General features: G+C 41.6%; 1 protein-coding gene across 6 annotated transcripts in view; it reads right to left on the bottom strand.

The window, feature by feature from the left end:
* The window catches only part of GLRA2 (glycine receptor alpha 2), a 163,177-nt gene that overhangs the window by 40,142 nt on the left and 100,502 nt on the right, over nucleotides 1-22,533 (bottom strand). For all 6 annotated transcript variants that reach the window (XM_054016504.1, XM_054016503.1, XM_054016509.1 and 3 more), the window contains one exon: nucleotides 172-321. In XM_054016504.1, the coding sequence (XP_053872479.1) occupies nucleotides 172-321 (150 nt within the window). The remainder of the gene's footprint in view (nucleotides 1-171; nucleotides 322-22,533) is intronic.

The following is a 22,533-nucleotide window of genomic DNA, read 5'->3' on the forward strand; positions in this document are numbered from 1 at the left end:
AAGTCTGGTTGGAGAATGAGACACACAGGATCAATGACCAATCCACTGACACCTATTTATAAGGGTAATGAACTGCAGATGGAACCTGTTGCAAGTTTTCAACTCCTTTTATCAAGGAGTAATCAGTCACTGGAAAGTAAGTTTTAGAATGTGAGTTTAAAGTAGCAGTACCTTGTTTTGTCTCTTTTGTCTTCTTCTAAGCCTCAGAAACTCCTTGTGCTGCCTTGAAACAAAGTTGACTGCTGCATATTCCAGTAATGCAGCAAACACGAAGAGAAGGCACACAGCCATCCAGATGTCAATAGCTTTTACATAGGAGACCTAAAAGAGAATAGAAACAGAATGCCTGATAAGACTCACATATGGAATCACAGTTCTTCTTAAATAGGAGATTAATATTACAGAAAACATCTACAAGTACAAACACAAACAAACAGACTTCAACATAGCATGAGTTCCAGCTTTGTCTCCACACTATGTCTAGAACACTATAAAGCACACTGACACATCTAGTGGCTGAACAGTATACTGCAAAGTGAACATCTGCACTCAATAAGTACTCACAGTTGTGTGAATGACAGAACAGGTAAGGACACATCATATCTGTCTAACTCTTCAGTACTTTTAGTAGACACATTGGCCAATTCTCTACAGTGGGCCTCTTTGCACATATTATCAAAGCTACTTTGTTTCTTTGCTATTGGTCACCTTTTCACACTTCTAACAGGGCATGCCCATTTCATCTGTTTTTGCATATGAACAGCTTCAGCCTTATGAAAACCCATAGTGGTCTATCGGAGCATTTCCATTAATATCAGTGTGCTAAGGATGGCCCTATGCATGGAGGGCTTAGAAGGTCCTATGTGCAGAGGAATTAAATTGTGTATTTAAAGAATTGTAGAAAGGATATAAGGCTTTGTCCTGCATGACACTGGGCAGCATGCAGAGAATTTCAGAGATTCTGAGCATTGCTACTTAGCATTCACTGAAGGCTCACCTGCTGCCCAGAACGTATGAGTCTAGTCATGTTCGCCGCTCATACGGTAGAGTGGCCAAACTAGATATGTCAGTAGGGTGAGATATGGTGGGGTTAGTAGCCTGGTATAAAGTTAGGAAACCAGACATTTAAATTAGATGCAAAGTATGTGTATTTGAAGTTGCAGCCCACACCCTTGTAGGAATGTTGAGCAGCAGTATTTAGGCATTCTGCAAAGCATAGTGTAAACCCCCTCCGTGTTCCAGGCAATCTGGAAAACATGGGTCACAGGCTGACATATGTTAATAATCAAGCCACTATAATTTCTTCAAAAACGTAGCTGTAATTGGCATTGTGATTGTTTGTTACCATCTTTAAAGGTGCAGCTTGTTTTCATGTAAAAATACCTTAGTAATCATATTAGGAATGCACAAACACCTGGAATGTGCTGCCAGAGACATTGCATTGTGGGACATGAAGCCCCAAGGATCAGCATTTCTGATTGAGAAAATCCTGTGCTCATGTGCATAAGGGACTGAGGGCAACATAATAAAGGAACTCCTGAGTTAGCCTTCCTGCCACTTATGTAGTGCTGCTGTAAATTGCATCCACACAGTTGCTGAGCTAGCTGGATTATTTTAACTCCATCTTGCTCAGCTGGAATCACGTGAGTGGTAACAGCAGCATACTTGATAGCTGCCTAACTTGTGTTACCCTCTATTGACTCATCTGGCTGGGATGATTTAGTTGGGTTGGTCCTGCTTTGAGCAGGGGATTGGACTAGATGACCTCCTGAGGTCTCTTCCAACCCTAATCTTCTATGATTCTATAAAAACAATGAGGAGTCCAGTGGCACCTTAAAGACTAACAGATTTATTTGGGCATAAACTTTCAGTGTGTTTTTTACCCATGAAAGCTTATGCCCAAATAAATCTATTGGGCTTTAAGGTGCCACCGGACTCCGAGTTGTTTTTGTGGATACAGACTAACACGGCTACCACTCTGATATATAATTCTATGTCCCATGCCTCTGCATTACACAGTGCTCATGAGGAAAAGAAAGCAATCGCAAGGTAATTCTACATTTAAAAAAGGCAAAAGTCCTATAATAGGGTAACATCAATCCCTTCATTTCCAAAGCACTATGCATCATTTTACCTATGCAATCCTAGTAAAGTGACTGATGTAGCTAAAAACCCCATGTAATGCTTTGAAATCAATCTTTGTGCCTTTTTCCAAGTTCCCCAATATATGGAACAATCTCTCAGTCAGGCCCTTTCCCTCTGCTTGTTCAAATCCTTCTAAAGGACTCACTTCTTCTCCAGACCCATACAAACTAACTAACAGTAGTCACATTGTGGTGAAAAAAAATAAAGAAAAAAGTAACATAAGAGGTCCTATGGGCTTCCTCCACTACAAGTCTATTTTCTCTTCCTTCAGTTCTGCCCTATTCTTCACCAAACAGCACTATTTCTCCAGCCTCCTTGATTTCCATACCCACAATCCCAGCTGTTTATTTGCCACAGTCTGCATATGTGGTGAGATTGTTCCCTACTTGTGCTATTATCCGTCTACAGCGAGCTAATGCCCCAAGGTAATTCCTGGACACAAAAAACACAGTGGTTACCTTTGAAAACTTTCCACTTTTGCCCTTGATATCTAGTTCAATTTACCTCAGCATTTTCTGTAATTCCTTATATAGGAAATACTGCAAATTCTGAGGAAATATTTTCTCTCTCTCTAGTGTAATTGAAAAGGTTTGGTTTTTTTGAAGAATGACCTCCAGAAAACCTTTAAAAAGTCTTAGCACATTGGCTCGCCCTACTCTAGAGTATTTTTAGAATTTGATGTTTGGAACCGTTGCTTTGTTCAGTTTTATCACATTCAGAAAGTCCATTAAGCATTTCTTGTATTTTTCTTTCTTTAACTCACTCAATTGCCATGTACATTATGTTGCAGAGCTTCCCCTCTAGTGGCTTTTTTAGAGAGTTAATGGCTCCCTACCAATCACACCATAAATGATATAAATTATTCAGATGCTCTGTAAATGTTTTAGGATGAGTTAATGAGGAAAGTTTTTCAGAATGAGGTCTGTCTGCACCAAGAACCAGGCACGATAAGGCTGAACATAATAAATGTGACAGTGCAATTCCTCTTCCTTGTTAGCATTTACACCTTTCTTATTTTCTCTTAGTTGATATTTGGCCAAACTATACTAATTTCTGCTCTGACTCATACTTCTGCAAACCCACTGACTTGGTTGTAGTTCCCTAAGTTGTAAGTCAGCACAGAATTTGGCCCCTTAAAAATGTTTCCTCAAATTAAACCCCCAACCTCTTAATCATTTTAATTTTAATTCACTGAATTTCCTCCATTTTATATCTTGCTAAATGTATCCAAGTGCCATAAACTGAATGCAGCATTTTTCTTGGTTGAATGTGGGAGAAAGAATGGTTTTGGATCTTGTGGTTAAGGCATTGTCACTGACTTGTCATTCATGGATCAATCCAGATTAAAGTTCAATTTCTGGCTCAGGACAGATTTCCTGTGTGACTTTGGGCAAATCATTTAGTCTCCCTGACTCAGTTCAGTAGGTGGTAAACTGGGGATTAAAGATACTTCCCTTTCTCCCAGGTGAGATGTGAGTGTAACTGCATTAATGATAGTAAGTGCTTAGATGATATAGTGATGAGAACCATATAAATACCTGTATTGTTAGATAGAATCGTATCAAGAACATACTCTTGGATTTGTGATATGAAGTACAAAATCATGTTAGGTCTTGTTTTTGCAGCATCTCACACTGCATGCCAAGACTTTTAGAAAACTGAATTTTCATCCAGTGGGAAATTTTGACACTTTGAAATTAGTTTCTGGTCCAAATTGGAAAATGTCATGGAATGAAAAATTCTAAAAAGTTTCAAATTGGAAAGGTGTTACTTTTGATCAAAACTAAACAAAAATAGTTAAGTCAATTAACATTTCAGTACAAAATGGTAACATTTTATGTCATTTCTTTTTAAGTTTTAAAAACCTAAATGACATTTTGTGTGACAACACAACAAAAATTGTTGTTTTGTTTCAAAACATCAATTTGAAATGAAAATTTACATTTCCACGTTTCTTTCCACAAAAAAATCAACAATTTCCACTGGAACTGACAATTTGCTTAATTCTTTGGTTTCAGTGAAACCATATTTTCCTCACAGAAAAGCTTTATGAATGAAAAATTTCAGTCAGCTGTGTTTGCAAGCTGTCATAGGGTGACTGACCCCTTTAAGAGGAAGCAGTGTTCAGTTTACCTGTGATTTATAAACTGCCTCCCAGGTGGGGTTAAAAGAAGGCAACAGGACCTTATAAAGGGAGAGTAAGGAGACGGACAAGAAAGAGTTGCCTCACCATAGACCGAGTGAGATAGACAGAGAAGGGCAGGTGAGAGCTGCCTGAGGAGGAAAGCAGAGACCCAGGGGAGAATCAGGAGCAGAGAGGAGAGCTGAGAAGAGAGCTGTTAGGAAGAACAAAAGGTTGATTTGGAAGAATGGCCAGGGCCGCCCAGAGGATTCAGGGGGCCTGGGGCAAAGCGGGGGAGCTTGTACTCACCGGGCGGCGCTCCAAGTCTGCGGTGGCAGCATTTTGGCAGCGGAGGGCCCTGCAGTCGCTCCGCGTCTTCGGCAGCGCTGAAGGGTCCCCCGCCACTGAAATGCTGCCGAAGACTCGGAGCGACTGAAGGGCCCCCCGCCACCGAAATACCGCTGCCGCCGCATACTCAGAGCATCACTGAGTGAGGAAAGGGATTCTCGGCCAGGGCTCATGCGGCCCCTGTGGGGCCCAGGGCAAATTGCCCCACTTTCCCCCTGCTCTGGGCGGCCCTGGGAATGGCCAGGCTGGGGAAGCCCTGCTGAGTTACAGGAGAGCTTGTGAAGAGACCCTGAGAAACAAGGGGAAGAACGAACCTTGTTGGGAAGAACCAACCTTGGGGGAGGGATAGCTCAGTGGTTTGAGCATTGGCCTGCTAAACCCAGGGTTGTGAGTTCAATCCTTGAGGGGGCCACTTGGGGATCTGGGGCAAAAATCAGTACTTGGTCCTGCTAGTGAAGGCAGGGGGCTGGACTCGATGACCTTTCAAGGTCCCTTCCAGTTCTAGGAGATAGGATAGGATAACCTGGGTAGGAGAAGCTGAGCCCAACTCAGGAGGATTGATGCTGGAAGGGTAGGACTCAGGCAGGAAGCAGGCCGGAATGGAGGGCTGTATGAAATTGAGCCCAGAGCAAGAGTTGATCCAGGGGGGATGTTCTCTGGGCAGGGACAGGATTCACAGGTAGGGATGCCTGACTGAGTGAGTGGATGTCTTAGTCATGGGATTCCTGACTTGGGGCTACCTACCAGGCAAGAGTTGCAGGAAAGAAGAAAATCTGGGAGCTCTCAGTTGGATGTTCTGGAGAGTGTAGCCCTGGAACAAAGGCAGAAAGTGTCTGGGAACAGACTGGAGATGGACTCATGGGAGGGTGAGCTGGAAATTATGCCCTGGGAGAGGGCATGGAAAATGGCTGTGATTGTACCAGTTGTAGTTTGGGGGTTTGGAAGACTGGTTTTATCACGAGGGTTCTGTGAACGATTGTACATGCACAGGAATAAATTATACCTGGAAGCGGGCTTTTAAATTGGACACAGAGAGATTATATTTCTTTTAAGGCTGAACCATGGGGACAGAGATAGGTACACCTGTTGTGCCATGGCCTGCCACAGGAGGGCCCTCAAGGAGGGACCAGCTTGCCACCCAAGCTAATATCTGTTTTGCTGCCCATTCTCACTTCAGATCATTTTTGGCTTTACTATTTTCTAAGTATCTCCTGCATAGTAACTGTACTTATTTTGGGCCTAATGTATTAACATGCATTTTCCCAATCTGAATCTTATTTTGTTAATTCAAGTCCATGTTCCTAACCTCCCTGATATATTGTGCTAGTCACTGTCTTTGCAATACTTTCCAGATTGTCATTTGTACCCTCTAATTTCAAAAGCCAGATTCTCTGGGTGATAGCCAGCATAAAATGAAGCATAACTGAAGACAATAAGGTGGTACCTACTTATGCCAGTACTGAACTTTGGCATCAAGTATATACTGAATTTGCCTTAGTAAATGCTTTAGCCTAGACCACCTCCTCCAATATTAAAACTCATGGGATGGAACTCTGTGAGGAAATCTCCATGAAGATCACTTACAGAGTTCTGTTCCATTGGGTGTGCTGGGGCCTACCCCCAAACCTGGCTGATCCTGCAGGAGGATGATGGAAGGACAGGGCCATCCATGGTGTAGATCCTGTACCTCCACACCAACTCTAGCCCTCAGAAGACCCCTTTCTTTCCAGCAGTGCAGCTCCACTGCAGCTGTGCTACCAGAGTCCTCCTGGGCATGTTCCCCCTGAGCATGATAGTTGCAATTTTTAACTTTAAAATTCTTGTAAATCAGTGTAGTGTGCACAGCAGAGATAGCTACAACACTCAAGAACTGCCTAAACATAAGAACTTAAACTGATTTTCAGAAGTGCCAAACACCCTCGCTCTCAATAAAGTCAACACTTATTTAGGTACTCACATATGAAAATGTGGGCCCTAAATTTTAAGTTCCTAGGTAGATATGGACATGGGTAGAATGACCACTGATGAAAACAACTCTGAAAGGTGAAATAGAAGATACAACACCATGGTATGCTTCAGGAAACAAAGACCGCTAATAGGATTTTGAAACAAAAACACAATTGTTAAAAATCATACACAGAGCAACATGCTGACACTAACTTCCACTGCAAAAATGTATTAACTTGAGAGGTACAATTTGACCAAGATCAAGGCCAGTATTTATCTTGAGAGATAATATACTTAAACATTTTTAAGATTCACTGGAACAAGAAATCAGTACATGCATTGTTATATACATTCTGAATGGCTGCATCAGAAACATCAGTAAATCTCTTTGCTGTGGTCACTAATTTCTGAAGTTTAATTTATTCAAAATGGATATTAACTGAAGTCCAGAACATTCTTTATTTTCCCCTGAAGAACCAAGCAGAATATGTGGCATTTACTTATTCTAGCTGATTGGTTCATCTGAGGTGAGTAATAATCTTCATTCAACTCAGCTGCTGCCAGCTAGGATGCTGTCATATTTGCTACCTGGTTGGGCAGAATTGCTCCAGATCTTAGTATTCTTTGACCTTTGAATAGAATGACCTCGTGCATGGCTGTTTTCAAATAATGAGAAGTCAGAATCAGTGAACCCCATTCTTCCATATAAGCCAAATAATAACCACACAATTGACAACTGACAATGTAGTTGTTGTGACTGATACCAGGTGTGTGTATGTGTACATGCATTTATTGTTTTTTCTACTCGATAGCACAAAAATAGTGCTATTGTTCAGGTAACTACAGTACATTCTAACCCACATTTACCATACTGTAGTTTCTATGGTAGTCACAACTAAGCGAACCATTAAAAGTGATCCAGTTCACTGAACCAAACAACAAGAACCTAAAATTAGAAAAAAGTATGCCTAGGGCAATACGCTTTTTAACTCTTGATCTCTTCTGTTTGTGATTAGACAAAAGACTCATGTATTTCTTCCCTCTCGTTCTGCTCCTCCTCTTCCCTAAGTTGTAGACTTCCTCCAAGGCATAATTTGGAGATAAAAGGCATTTGCTTATTTTTGTGACTGTCAGTCTCTCCGTGTTAGTAATAGATAACTTAAACAAGTCCTTTGGTTAGTGACAATTGCCCTACCAACACTAACAACAACATCAGATTAAACAATTGAGCATGGGAAATCAGATGCCCCATTACATTATGCTCACTCTTGTCCACACATACTGTTTTCCTAATCTGCTACTTCAGCACACGCTTATGGTTTTGGAAGGGTTAAGCATCATCCTTAGATGTAAGCCTGTCTGATACTTTTGGCATTATATTCAGAATTGCTACCTTCATCAGATCAAAGCATGTAAGCCAGGCAAGTGTGTTCTTTGTGGGTAGTTTTTAGATAAAATCATGTGACAAAAAGTATCTGAATGTGCATCCTATCAAATTATACTCTTCCTATATTTGGAAAAAAAGACTGACAAACAGGAGTGGCTTGCATTACCACACAATTGAACTAACTGGCCAATGGTCTGCATCCTGGATTGCATGCCTCTGAGATCAAACCAGGCCCAAACAACCCAAAGCAGACCCAAAACAACCAACTGACATGATATTTTTCCTGTTCACATTATGCTGGGTTGAATGACTCAATCAATTCATTTTTCAATTTCAGAGCAGTATTTGTAATCAAGTTCTAATTGTCCTGGATAGTCTGAGATGTCTGACCCAGAAACTTCTTTCTTTTCTGTTTTTTAATTAAAGTTAATTATGATCCAGCTGTATTTACAAACCTAAAGAGAATAAATTCAGCCTTTGGAATGAAGAAGCAGAAAACCAATTGACAGGGAGTATATTTTCCCCCTCAGTGCGCATGCGTAACTCCCAGAAGTGCTAATGACCACTATGCACTTGCAGCCAGGGTAGAACAGAATAGATAGCACCACACTTTATATTCATTTTCTCTGATGATGCCGATTGACCAGAATCACTTTCTGAAACACTGATGCTAACACAGCAGATCAGAAAGCAGTGGTCTCCCATGCTGTTAGGGATATAAAGTAGCCTGCTGAATTACGGTTCAGATTGGCAGGGATTTGGATGTTTGGAAGCAGAGCCAAGTGATAGGGCTTTGTCTGCAAGTGGCAAACTTTGGGTAAAACTCCATTCTCACCTCTACTTTCTGATCTGCACTATAATATTTTCATCTGAACTCTACTACTCTATTACCAAGGGCTTTGTCTGCTTGAAACTGTGCTACCTCAAAGCCAGGCTCAAGGAAGGAACCCTCAGCGGCAACCAATGTTGCAGGGCCAGGTATCTAGCATAGGTGGCCTGACCATGACAATTGCTGAGGCTGATGAGAGGCGTGCGCAGGCTCCTCCTCCATGAAGGATGTTTGGTGCCTGTTGTGCAGAGGTCCGTCAACTATGCATTCATTTGTAGGGGATACATCTATTTTCTCCCTTCCACATTCCAGAGTAATAAATAAGTCATTTTTTGTGGCATAAGGATCCCTTGGCTGGGTTCTTAGTAGCTCCCCTCCCGTTCCCCCCGCATGACAGAAATGCATGATTAAACAGAGAGGCCCGTGCTTCAAGATTTGATCCTTGTTCCTAACCCACTGGCTGCTGCTAAACATACCAGGTGTGTGATAATAATCTGTATTTCCTGCAGCCAAAGTTCCAGCTTAACGAGCTTCTTCCCTCTGGATTGGAAAAGCCTGTATCTGAATATCACCAAGCTGTAAAAGTGTCTGCAGGGGCTCCTCTCCACAGATGGAGGCAATCCAAAAGTACAGCTATAAAAACAACGAGGAGTCTGGTGGCATCTTAAAGACTAACACATTTATTTGGGCATAAGCTTTTAATGGGTAAGAAACCCACTTCTTCAGATGCATCAAAACTACAGCTGTAAGCTTCTGAGCAGGATTTTGCAGTTCCCTCAATGAAGAGTTGTCTTAGGAACTGTAGGACCACAGCAATGTAACCAGGGCTGGGGGAAATGGTTTGCATGGGAATCTGACCACACATGAGCAAGACATGTTCAAGTCTGCTGCACCCAAACAAGGAAAGCTTAAGCTTACTTGATGTTTGCCGTACAACTTCATTATAATGTAGCACAAACTCTCAGAGCAAATAAGGCTTGAGAGAAGCCACCCACTCTCTGCCCTCCCTGTTTGGTGAAGGACCTCTACTTGCAAAGTGGCAGACCTGGGCTGTTACATCAAACATATTGGGTTGTCAATGCAGGTTGGCCACTTGCTGAGAGTACATACCATCTCACAGAACACAAAGTCACAATGTCCTGTGGTAGATCCCCAGTTACTCACGTACTACATATGGAGTTAGTAGGTGTTTCCATTGCTTCTCCTTTCTACGCTCCCTGGGCTACTGTTTTACTAAGATGACACTAAACTGGGAGGAGTGGTAGATACACTGGAGGGTAGGGATAGGATACAGAGGGACCTAGACAAATTAGAGGATTGGGCCAAAAGAAATCTGATGAGGTTGAACAAAGACAAAGTGCAGAGTCCTGCACTTAGGTTGGAAGAATCCTATGCACTGCTACAGACTAGGGACCGAGTGGCTAGGCAGCAATTCTGCAGAAAAGGACCTAGGGGTTACAGTGGACGAGAAGCTGGATATGAGTCGACAGTGTGCCCTTGTGCCAAGAAGCCTAATGGCATTTTGGGCTGTATAAGTAGGGGCATTGCCAGCAGATCAAGGGACGTGATCATTCCCCTCTATTCGACATTGGTGAGGCCTCATCTGGAGTACTGTGTCCAGTTCTGGGCCCTACACTACAAGAAGGATGTGGAAAAATTGGAAAGAGTCCAGCAGAGGGCAACAAAAATGATTAGGGGGTTGGAGCACATGACTTATGAGGAGAGGCTGAGGGAACTGGGGTTATTTAGTCTGCAGAAGAGAAGAATGAGGGGGGATTTGATAGCTACTTTCAACTACCTGAAAGGGGGTTCCAAAGAAGATGGATCTAGACTGTTCTCAGTGGTAGCAGATGACAGAACAAGGAGTGATGGTCTCAAGTTGCAGTGAGGGAGGTTTAGGCTGGATATTTGGAAAAACTTTTTCACGAGGAGGGTGGTGAAGCACTGGAATGGGTTACCTAGGGAGGTGATGGAATCTCCTTCCTTACAGGTTTTTAAGGTCAGGCTTGACAAAGCCCTGGCTGGGATTGGTCCTACTTTGAGCAGGGGGTTGGACTAGATGACCTCTTGAGGTCCTTCCAACCCTGATATTCTATGATTCTATGATTCTAAGGAAGAAGAAAGACATTTTGCTCACCAATATGATTCACCATTTCCCTGCAGTGCCAGCATAAAGGGTAACCAAATATTGTTGGTGCAAGAGTTCCTCCAAGGATGTCACAGAGTCAGCTTTGTGCCTCGCTCCCCACAGTAGGCCCAGGGACAAGCCAGAGCTGGCATGGACTGGTGTGTGTGTGTGTGTGTGGGAGGTATGTCGAGTGCATAAGGGGAATGGGCCAAGGCATTCTTATGTCCAGGTAATTCTGCAATGGCTATTGCAGTCAAAGTGTAACTCAGAAGAATGTCAGGGCTGACCTAATCTGTGCCAGGTAAGAAAATGGCTTTGGTTGCCCTGGAATTGGGCACAAGCTGCCTCCCTTTTGCCTCCTCAGGGATCAGTGAAGGCCTGAAGTTTTACCAGCAATGTACTGAGTCACTTTAACTCTTTCTTTAACTCTCAACACTTTAAAGAAGCTCAGAAAACACACTGCACAGAGTTTTAAATCATGTACCTCAGGTTTTGAAATCACAATTCTTTCCTGACATTTTAAAACACTCACATTTGTTTACTAGAAAATTCTATTCACAGGACACGCTAATTTTGGTACAGAAGATGACAAATGTTAATTGTGAGCAGGTGTCATGCCCACCCTACTTTCGAGGTACTGGTTTTATTGGTAAATCAAACAACAACAGCAGGACCTCACCCTGAGTTTTCTCGGCAACACCAGTTGGCCCTATGGGTTCCTGCAGCACCAATCTCTTTCTGCCTCTAGTTCCTTCTGACCAGAGAAAAGGTTCTCACCCACCTCTCTGGTAGCCAGCTGAAATGTATAAGCCACATCTTCCGTAATAAATCATCAGAGTTAGCAGCAACATGCAGTGTTCTAATTCCTGTATGGACCAAAAGAAGAGTCTTGTATCGCTATGCAGAATTGTAGAACATACCACCCTGGTAAGAATATATTTATTATAATGTATATATTAAGGATAAGTATGTCTGAAAAATTGTTGTTTAAAAATAATGACCCTGCTAGCAGATTGAAGAGAGGTGTGACACATGGCTAGAAGAGAAAAACTTCAAAGCTATATTTAAAAGATATCTTTATGGCTGATAAGTTATTAATAGATGTCAGGAATTTCAGTAACACTTCCACTATCATTCTTTATTAGCGCTGCAGTGAAGTGTTTGCCTTGTTGGTGAACCCTCGTAAATGCTTCTCACATAAGCTGACATTTACTCACCTGCCATTATGAGTCCACAATGCGTGTGATGAAAAACAAACAAATTAAAAATCAGGCCACCAATCCAGAAGAAGATCCAGAGAAATAAAAACTCCTGCATAAAAGAACATCACATTGGGAGGGAGTAGACTATACTTAGTGGTTATTTAAATCAGCGGTTCTCAAACTTGGGCCGCCGCTTGTTCAGGGAAAGCCCCTGGTGGGCTGGGCCGGTTTGTTTACCTGCCGCATCCGCAGGTTCGGCCGATTGCAGCTCCCACTGGCCGCGGTTCGCCACTCCAGGCCAATGGGTAATGCAGGACGAGGGATGTGCTGGCCGTCCTTCCCATAGCCCCCATTGGCCTGGAGCGGCGAACCACGGCCAATGGGAGCCACCATCGGCCAAACCTGCGAATGCGACAGGTAAACAAACCGGCCCGGCCCGCCAGGGGCTTTCCCTGAACAAGCGGCGGCCCAAGTTTGAGAACCACTGATTTAAATAATGCTCAGAATTTCTATAGCTCTTCCTACCAAGGGTCTTACAGTAATTTACAAACGTTAATTATGCCTCATATTATCCCTGCATGACTAGAAAGTACTATTAGCCCCATTTTACAGATGGGAAAACCAAGGTAGAAATTATTACTAAACAACTGACCCAGGTCCACATGGAAAGTCAGCAACACAGCTGGGAATAGAAAACCAGCTTTCTTGCCTATCAGACTAGTGCTTTAAACACAGGGCTATCCTCACCATCCAGCTACAATTTGCTGAGCACAACTTTTAGGAATTCTGTGGAGCTGCTGAAACGCAGGGTAACTTTCATGGTAAGATCACTGCATCATGAACTCATTCCAAATGGGATTTGGGAGAAAATGAGTATTTGTGAGGTAAACAATCCCAGATTACAAGAGGGAAAGGAACCCTCAACATAAATATGTTCAGTGCTTTTTTATTGTTTATGGTATTTTTCTCTATGCTATGACATGAGACCAGTCAAGCAGTAAAGAGATATTCAAAAGGACTTTCCATTTTTTAAAGCACAGGCTACAGTAACACTTAAGTGCTTCTTTCCTCACAGCTGCAGAAGATATATTTTGCATAAGGTCTCATTTTCACTTTAATTTTTATTTTGTAAACATATTTGTCAGGTTCACAACACTTTCCCTTCCTAAAAAACGCCTTGAACCGAATGTTGTTCCAACAACCAAACCTTTGATTATAGTTCAGGATGCTTAAGGACCTGCTGATACAATCACTTGACAGCAAGGAAATATCCATGCAAAGGAAGCTTTTTTAACATAATACCTTAACACCCACATGTGGCAACCAGTTGCACAGACATGGAGCTCCACCTGCAACTCTCTTGTCCTTCAGCATATAAAGACAAACACTGCACACACCAAATTCCTGTAATTCACTAAAACCATAATACCACCCTGATCATTAACATTAGTTTGTTGTAAACATGTGCATTGGGCTGCTGTCTGATGTTATATGGGCAAAGTCTAAGGTCTGAGTTCAGATTCTATGTTAGGGTGTCAGTGGGAATTTTGTTGTGTGCTTTGTGCTTCTTTGTGTGTTTTAATGTGGGGGGAGAGGGAAAAAAAGGTTAGAAATGTTATAAAAGGAAAAGCAGCAGGATTGGAACATGGATGAAAGTGTAGACAAGGGAGGTGGAAGAATCAGAGGTGATCCCCCAAGATGTGGCCCCGAGTGAAAGGAGAGATGATAGTGTTGAAAGAATCATGTTCCCATTCCTCATGAAAACATTACTTTTTTCAAAAGCCCACTCAAGTCACTCATGAGTACATTTGATCTGAAGATCTGTAAGTAAATTTGCTTCCTCACATCTCTATTCTTTTTCCCACCACAGCCCAAAGGGTTTCTCCCTCCCCCCACCCACTCCACAGCCCCAACTCCTCTCAACAGGTGCTTTCCTCCCCTCCAGCTGGAGGCTGAACTGAGGAAGAGAAGGTAGCTTAGAAGAGAACATTACTCTTTCTTCTCTGCCCAGTGCCCCCCTTCGTATCTTCTTCTGGTCTCTTGCAGGTTTAATGACTGTCCACACATACATCCATGTAGCCTATCTAGCTACTATATGAGCCCCCTTCACTTTAGTGTAAGAGCTCCTCTCCTTTCATGATGTGTTTATCAAAAATCTGATGAGGAAGACAGAGGCAAAATCTTCTCATTCCCCAGCGTGCAATGGGCAACAGCTGGAGATATTCAACCTCTTCAACCTAGGGGACCTATCTTTGGCTCCCTTTTTTTTTCTCAGTTGGCTAGACTAGCTGCAGCATGATGTCTCCATCTTTGCAACAGCTCCTGTTGTCCTAAAGACAGCAGGAGGCACCGTAGAGAGAGAGACCCAGTCTGCTGCTAGTGCTGATAGCTGATAAATCACCACCTCCTTTATTTCCTACTTTACAAGGCCTCATGACATCTCAGCAGATCACAACCTATCGTTTGCAGTCCCCCACCTTAGTTCTACATATCATTCTTATTCTGAAAACACTTGAACTTGTTTCCATTATGTTTGTGAATATACAGGCTCATTAGGCCATTTCTAGACACTGAAGAAAATGCACAAGCTAGAAATAACTAGGTAAATGTATTTTGTGGAATGAACTTTAATTGTGCAGAATGGAAAACACAGAATTTTAGATGCAACCTAATTCAAGGCTAATGCATAGAAACAAAGCCTTGGTTTTGTATGGATTTTCTGACGGGATAGACTTGTATCATATTTGATCAGAATGTTCTATACAGTTATTTTCAGAAGGTCCCAAGTGGATGGCTAAGTAGCATTATAAATAAAGTTTGTGAACACTGATTTTTAACCACATGGACTCTACACATTGCAGTGGGGCATGTCTCTCAATCTTTAGCAGAGTCTAGATTTTACTTTTAATGCAATACAGATTTGACAGTGACATGGAAAAGCCTGGAAAGACTTCGCATGTCATTGTCCAGCTATACCAAAAGGACAGGCGACACTTGATATGGTTTGAATCAGGCTGTAACTTTATTATTAGATGTCTGGAACTACCTGGCAGATAAAAGTGTACAGTGCAGGTAACCCCATGTTCATTCAATAACTCCCCAGTGGGCTTTCCCCAGCCCCCACTCTTTTTCCATCCAGGTCCTTCAGCCAACCCATTGCTGGGACCTTACCATCTACTTCCCTCATAGGAAGGTTAAGGTGGGCTAGGAAAGGGGGGTTGGCTCCAGTCATAGGAGCCCCCCACCCCATTCCATTGCTCTAACCAACACCTCCTTTCTAAGTCCTTTACCAAGGCCTTCATCTGGTCACTGTACCTTCCCTGTGGAGTACCTGCACTGGACATCCACCCCACACTTACATCATGAGTTGCAACATACAGCCTAATTCCCTTCATGCCACAACTTAACAGAGCCCTCCCCAAACACACTGTGGGGAAGGTGACCCCCCCACCACACACTCACACACTCCACCCAGGCCAATCTGATGGTGAGGGAAAAATTCCTTCCCAGCCCCCTAAAAAGGGGCAGCTAGCACTATGCCCACAGCAGGTCTTGGTATTTCACCACCTAAAAGGGAGGGAGGCAGGGTACTGCCTCAGTCTGCTCCATGTAAAAAGGGGCGTCACCACACAGGGCTGCCTGTTTTAAATCTTTCCACCCTTCCAGTTCTCAGGGGATGAGTCTGCATCACCAGGCTGACCCCTGCTCCCCGTTTTGCAGCAGTTTCTGACCTCTCCCTCTCCCCCCCCCCCCACCGCAGCCAAAAAGCACTGTTCCCCTTCCTTCGGCCAGCCGGACAACTTCCTCCCTGCTTAAAGGTATGGTGCGGTCATTCTGAGTGAGAAGAGATTGAAATGATCAGGACTATTAGGAGACTAATCAAAAAGGTTATGATAAAGGTATATTAAATAATGCATGTTATAAGAAAGGTAGGTCTCATGCTTCTAGTTACTGCTTCTCATAACAAGGACAAGGGATCATTCAATAACACTGAAAAGCAAAATTTAGGGAAATACTTCCTCTTACAGAATGCTTAATTAGACAGTGGAACTCATTATCACAAGATTGCATCCAGAACGAGCGCTCAGTAGGATTAAAAAAGATATATCACTGAGAACTCCACATTAATATGAGTCTGGGGCCGTGCGGGCAGGGGACTGGACTCGATGACCTCTCGAGGTCCCTTCCAGTCCTAGAATCTATGAATCTCTGAATATTAGATAGGACAAATATAAGAGCTATAAACCTTTATGTCCCACAGCATAAGCCAACCACTAACCAGAGCAAGGAAGAAACTACCCCTATGGCTAGGTTATACTACAGTTGTCCATTATGGAGTTTGGGTACTTACTCTAAAGGATCTGGCTCTGGTCACCGTTGGAGATAGGAAACTGAACTATATGAGCAAATCCTCTGAGAAGCCAATTCCAGCATTCCTATGAAAAATAGCTGGGAACTAAGGAAAGAAGAGTCTATTGAAATTTACCAAGCTGGAGTTTAACTTACAAACCATTAAGAAATATTGCTCCATGACTGATTCCCTCCTCTTACCTCTTCAGACCATATTGAGACAAAGCCTCCTATGGAGAAGAGCAATTCCCTTGTTATAACCTGGTATACCTCTTTAATTAACTTCAGGGCTTTACAGAGACAAACAAGATTAAAACACAGTTTGAGAAGGCTTTCAACACTTCCATTTATTATAAATGATATTGTTTAATCACAGATTTCTCATGCTTAGGCTTTGGGGTTTTTTAAATTGGTGTTTTGTTGTGGTTTGGTGTGATTAGTGCAGAAGCCTTGTAATAACCAAATAATATGATAGTCTAATCTAATAATTTGTGCATGCATATGATGTTCAGGGGAATTATTAAAAGTATTTTCTCTTATTACAATGTTAGCAAAACCAGGAAGCCTTGTTACCTACCTAGGTTTTAGGACCATGACTTTTCACTGCAAATATGTTTAATGAAATTGTATGCAACAGACTGTAGTTGTATGTTAAAATAATTAACTCCACTGAATGACCCTTTAAAGGGACCTTGTCATTTCCTGTTTTTTTAATTGCAATTTTTTTAAAACAATTTTTTAAAACCACAACCCCTGATTGCAGACAAGGACCAGATATGTGTTAGCCGGACAAGCCTTCTACTTTCATTGATTGAAACAGAATACGGGTACTGCTAAACCGACTCCTTCCTAATAGTTTTGTATTTCAGGTCACTAGGACAACAAATTGGAACAATTTAAGGGTGTAGTCTGTACATCATTGCACATTAAGATGGGAATAAGCCTCTTAGCATGCATCCCTGAAGTATAACTCCCCATTAACACAGAGAGACAGAATAATATGAAGAATCGTGAACACAAGTACCATTGCTCAGAATTCTTTGATCTATCACATCATTTGGTGCTTAATTTGATATTTCTGAATTTCAAAGCCATCTTCCTCCCTCCTCCCCCAATGTAACATTTTGAAATACAATACCTTCTTATGTATACTAAATGTCACGAAGGCATTGTCATACAGTTTATGCCTAAATACCTAGTATTTGCTAAGACGATCTCACCATCTAATCTAGTAATTTACTTCTGGCAATGACCAATACTTGACACTTAAAGGAAGTGTTCTTCTACAATGTACTTGGCTGATTGGCCTGGCAGAATTCGATTTTTATTTTTTAGATAATTTTTACAGATATCAATGTTGATTTTAAAGCATTTTTTTAGATTTGCATCAATTTACATTTTCATAGTTATACAAAATTATTGGTTTTAATCTTTTTTTTTAATTTTTATCTATTTAAAGTTTCACAGTTATAGGAAATTTATGGTGGGATCAGACAATGGGGGAGTCAGACAATAATTAAGGAAAACAGCTGTTGAGACTCAAAAAGTTAAAGCTTATATCTGTTAAAGCACAAATTGTCAACATCATATTTCAAAATATACAAAGTAAATACCTTAAATAAAATTATAATATATTTCTGAAGCAGCATTTTTCTTACTTTGCCTATCAGTAGATTTTGATTATTATTGGTGGAAATATTTTTTTTGTCGGTTGTGCTTGCATGGTGAAATTGATGTTTACCAGCATTTCCCAATAAAAATCTAATCCTTCCAAGTCTACTAATAGGGAAGTTATGATCATAGAAGAATTACCTGTAATAGATGTTCAGATAAATATAAAATGAAATTTCATAGATTACTGACATAGCCGCTGACATCATGTGCTTTTCTCATGGTATTTGCAGCTCACTTTTCCAGTTTGAAAAATAATCATTACTTTTGTTTTTGTTTCTTTTGTAACTTTTTTGTAGTTACTGTTTTGGTCATTGAATTGTTTTAGAGTTTTTTTTTTAAATCACAAAATCCATGCTAAAAAGTCTTCTTGTAAACAGCCAGATTTTTTCCACATATATTAATGAGCCCTTCTCAGGGACATTAGGCTACAAGGATTGACCTGCTCTTTGTATAGCTCTCCTACTTTGCATCGATCACAGCAGAGTTTAATGTTTATCTTGGCTTCATTAAACACCGAGGATTAGCAGATGAGTCCAAGCTGACATGGTTTCATAAGCTGTAATATACTTTCAATACCACCAAATTGCTGCTGATGTAAAAAAGGTAAATAAATGTGTTATCATTTATGATTTACAACATTATATGTGGGTATATCCACTGATGTCCACCCTGTCAATATCTCTGTGTATTTTTCACAAAGAATTTCTTGCATGTGCAAACTGGAGTACAAACCAGTATATAACCTACTATACAATGCTACATATACAAACTGTCTATTTTTGGAGTCTGGACAATTAAGAACAGTATTAAGAATGAAAAGTGTATAATTACTATCATATATTGTTTAATTACTGCTTTTATTCATACAGACAGGGCCGGCTCCAGGCACCAGGCAACCAAGCACATGCTTGGGGCGGCACCTGGTAAGGGGTGGCCAATCTTGGGGTGGTGGGGGGCAGCGCAGCTCGGCATTCCACGGGGGGGCGCTCCGGTGGCGCGGCACTCGGCGGGGGGCCCTCCGACGGCGCGGCGCGCGGCGGGGGGGCGGCACGGGGGGCGGCGCTCGGGAAGGGGTTCCGGTGGCGTGGTGCGTGGCGGGGGGCGGCGCTTGGGGGGGGGGATTCCGGCGGCGCGGGGCTCGGCGGGGCGGTGCTTTTTTTTGCTGCTTGGGGTAGCAAAAAAGTTAGAACCGGCCCTGCATACAGATCCCACCCAAGACCAATATTTCATGGGGGAGGGCGCATTTTGCTAACAGCAGTAGCAGTGGTATGAACCCATCCGTGCAGTTACAATGTTTTCAACTAGTGAGCCTGGAGAACATGCATAGGGAATTGGGATATGATGTTGGACTTCAATTTGTACATAGTTTCAATATTGAGGAAGAAAGAAGAACTAGTAACAACTTCATAGTAACACGAGGCCCTTCCCAGTAACAAATAGAGAGCAACATAAGAACCCCTTTAACAGCACAAACAGCAACTATTAATATACAGAATTTATGGCAGGATATTCATGAGCACTGCATGAGCTAAGTCACTGTTTCCACTACGTGTCAACAATATCACTAGCACTATAAGACTTTGCAAGTCAGCAAATACTCCATAAAGAAACTGCCTCAGCTCTTAAAAGTTTTCTGCCACCTACACAGACTTTTGAGCTGCTAGACATCCTATTTAGGCTAATATTTCCCCTCGGGCAGTGGATCAACTGTTTTCAGGTTCCTTTCTTCTCCTCAGAAGAAGAAATGATGATGGAAGAAGAGGGTCTTTGGGGAACTTTCTGATTTTTTTTCAGGCTTTACCCTTATTCTCTCTGCTCCCAAATAATGCCATAATTGAATGAATATTTCCTTGTTTAATTGAACAACAGTTCTCTCCCACTTTACCCAAATGTTACCTTTTAATCTCTTTTTATAGTTAGAGAACTAGTTTCCTTTTTGAGCAATAGTTCAGGACCAATGCTTGAAAAATATACTTTAGTCATAAATGCAGCTATATAGTTCTGTGAACTTTAAAACAGTCTTTCCCTTACAGTTTTAGCAACAGATGTCTTGCAAATCTTGAAACTACTGGTGATCAATGCATTACAACATTTGAGAGCTGGATTTCCAAGTATTCAAAAGGTATAAATAACTGGTTTCTGTCTCTAATGAATCTTGAGATAATTACTTGAATTATGTTAGAATTCAAGTAGAAAAGCTGGTAATCAGAATGACATGATTTTAAGGTCTCATAATTTGCAACGTGCCAGTAATAATAATGAATGCTTATACTATATGAAATCTGTGTTTTCAAGAAGCATAAAGCATTACATTCTAGCTGTGGGTGTTCAGTAAAATAGCAGACTGCAAAACTATGGCATGGGCATATTTATTTCTCAGTCTAAAGGTACTTTTCTGGCACTGGTCCAGGAGTGAATATAATAAATCCCAAACCAGTGTTATTTTCAACCTTTACTTCTATTCTCTAGTGACCCATGTCTGAGGCTCCCAGAAGACTCTGCCCTCAGCTAAACACCTTCTTTCTTTTTTAAACTTCTTTAGTGAGTCCCTGCATAGCAGGTCACACAACCTCAGATGGAATTTCCCTCTCCCCCAATCCCCTGTGAGCCTGACCCAAAATATACATGTGAAAAGATGTCATAATTGCAATTTTAAGGTAGTCTGTTGGGGCTTCTTTACCTGATCTTAAATTTTCTGGTGAACAGCTCACTGTAGTTCACTTCTCATCATCATCACTGTCATTAATGGGCTCATCTTCATTCATGTGTAATAGTGGAATCTCCTGTCTCCATTTCTACCCTTAGGTAATGGCACAATACCCATCATTTGTGAGTAGTGACTGTTTCTTTCAATACCGCATTTGTCTTCATTGAGAAATGTAACATATTATCTACATCGCTTTTTTAGTTGTGTCAAGACAAGTGAAGTAAAATGATGATGCCTTAGCATCTGAGAAAACCTGATGTCATGGACACATGTTATATTATGCAGCCCTATTAAGGTGTTTTTCCTTCAGCAGTTGGCAACCAAATAAAAACATGCACTCACCTCTCCATATAAACACCGTTAGTCAACAGATTCCTGGCCACACTACAAGACTCCAGTTGTACCACTCACAAAGCTTACAGGCTTTGCTGGAACGAGGCCAGAGTGCTAGATTGAGCCCCAACAGAGCCATGCCAGCAAAGACGACAAGGTGACCTTTGACAAATGGAAGTCCTTGCAATATTTCCAGGTGCTATTGCTTTATTTGTTTTGAATAACACTAAGCAGAAGCCTCATTTGAGTAGATCTAAATGAACAGTAGCCTCTGATGCCATTTCAAATTATTATTATTTTTTTTTGTCAAAGTGTTAGTTCCTTGCCTAAAGCAGATAGGAGAAACTCAGATCCCTCTTTGCCTATATGTATATTTTTGTCTATGGTAGTGCACACCAGAATAATGATCCAGAACTTGAGTTGCATCAAGGGGGAAGGTGTAAAGGTGCCATTTACACTCAGTGATTCTCAGCTGGCCCAGTCTTGAGCCAGTCCCCTACCTGGTTGCGGTTCTGTACACTGCACTTGTAAGGACACTCTGACCCCCTTTCCCATGCTTATGCTCCATTCACTGTGATGTGGATGTAAGTATGTGGGCTGGGGGAGGGGGGAATAGGAACCATTACAATGACTCTATGCCACCCAAGGATCTCACATTGGTGACTCCTCAAGTAGACAGGTAAACTGTCTTTAGGGCTGTTTTGTGGTGCTGGAATGGTGCAAAGCCACGTTGTAGCTGAGGATGCATCCCAAAGTCTTTGGTGACTTTTGCTCCCATTTACCAATGTTTGAAAAATGACACCCATGACCCTTGGGTGAATAATGATGACACATTTACAACTGGAGACTTCTTCTCTTTCATTCTTTTACTGAGCAGGGCAAATGTGAGTCTTATCTGTATCAGTCAACTTGTCCTGTTCTTCTTTTTGTCTTCCCAAGTAAAATATAACAGACAGTTTGCACTAATGCTAAAAGTATTTGTTTGTTTGTTTATGGAGAACAGGCACACTCCTTTCCTTTTATAGCTCCTGATCTCATTTTGAAAAACAATTTTACAAGAAGAAACTCTTAGGTTGTATGAAGTCAGTAAAAAAATGGAGTGAAAGATGCCCATACAACAGAAAGTCTTAAAAATAATGTCCACATTAAAATATTTTTGAAATGCCACGGTCTATGTGCAAAAATAAAGATAGTTATTCAGCACCTTTAACAAACGCAGCATGATATTAACATTCACAGCTGGCATTTTGTTCCTTCAAGTAAGTTATCTGAAACCACGCCGGTGAAATAATGACAATGGTAGCATCATTTGCACTCATTTTGCAAGGGGCTTTGTTAAATGACTATTGTATCTGACACAA

Source organism: Malaclemys terrapin, chromosome 1 (assembly GCF_027887155.1).
Source record: "Malaclemys terrapin pileata isolate rMalTer1 chromosome 1, rMalTer1.hap1, whole genome shotgun sequence".
In the NCBI taxonomy this organism is placed as follows: Eukaryota; Metazoa; Chordata; order Testudines; family Emydidae; genus Malaclemys; species Malaclemys terrapin.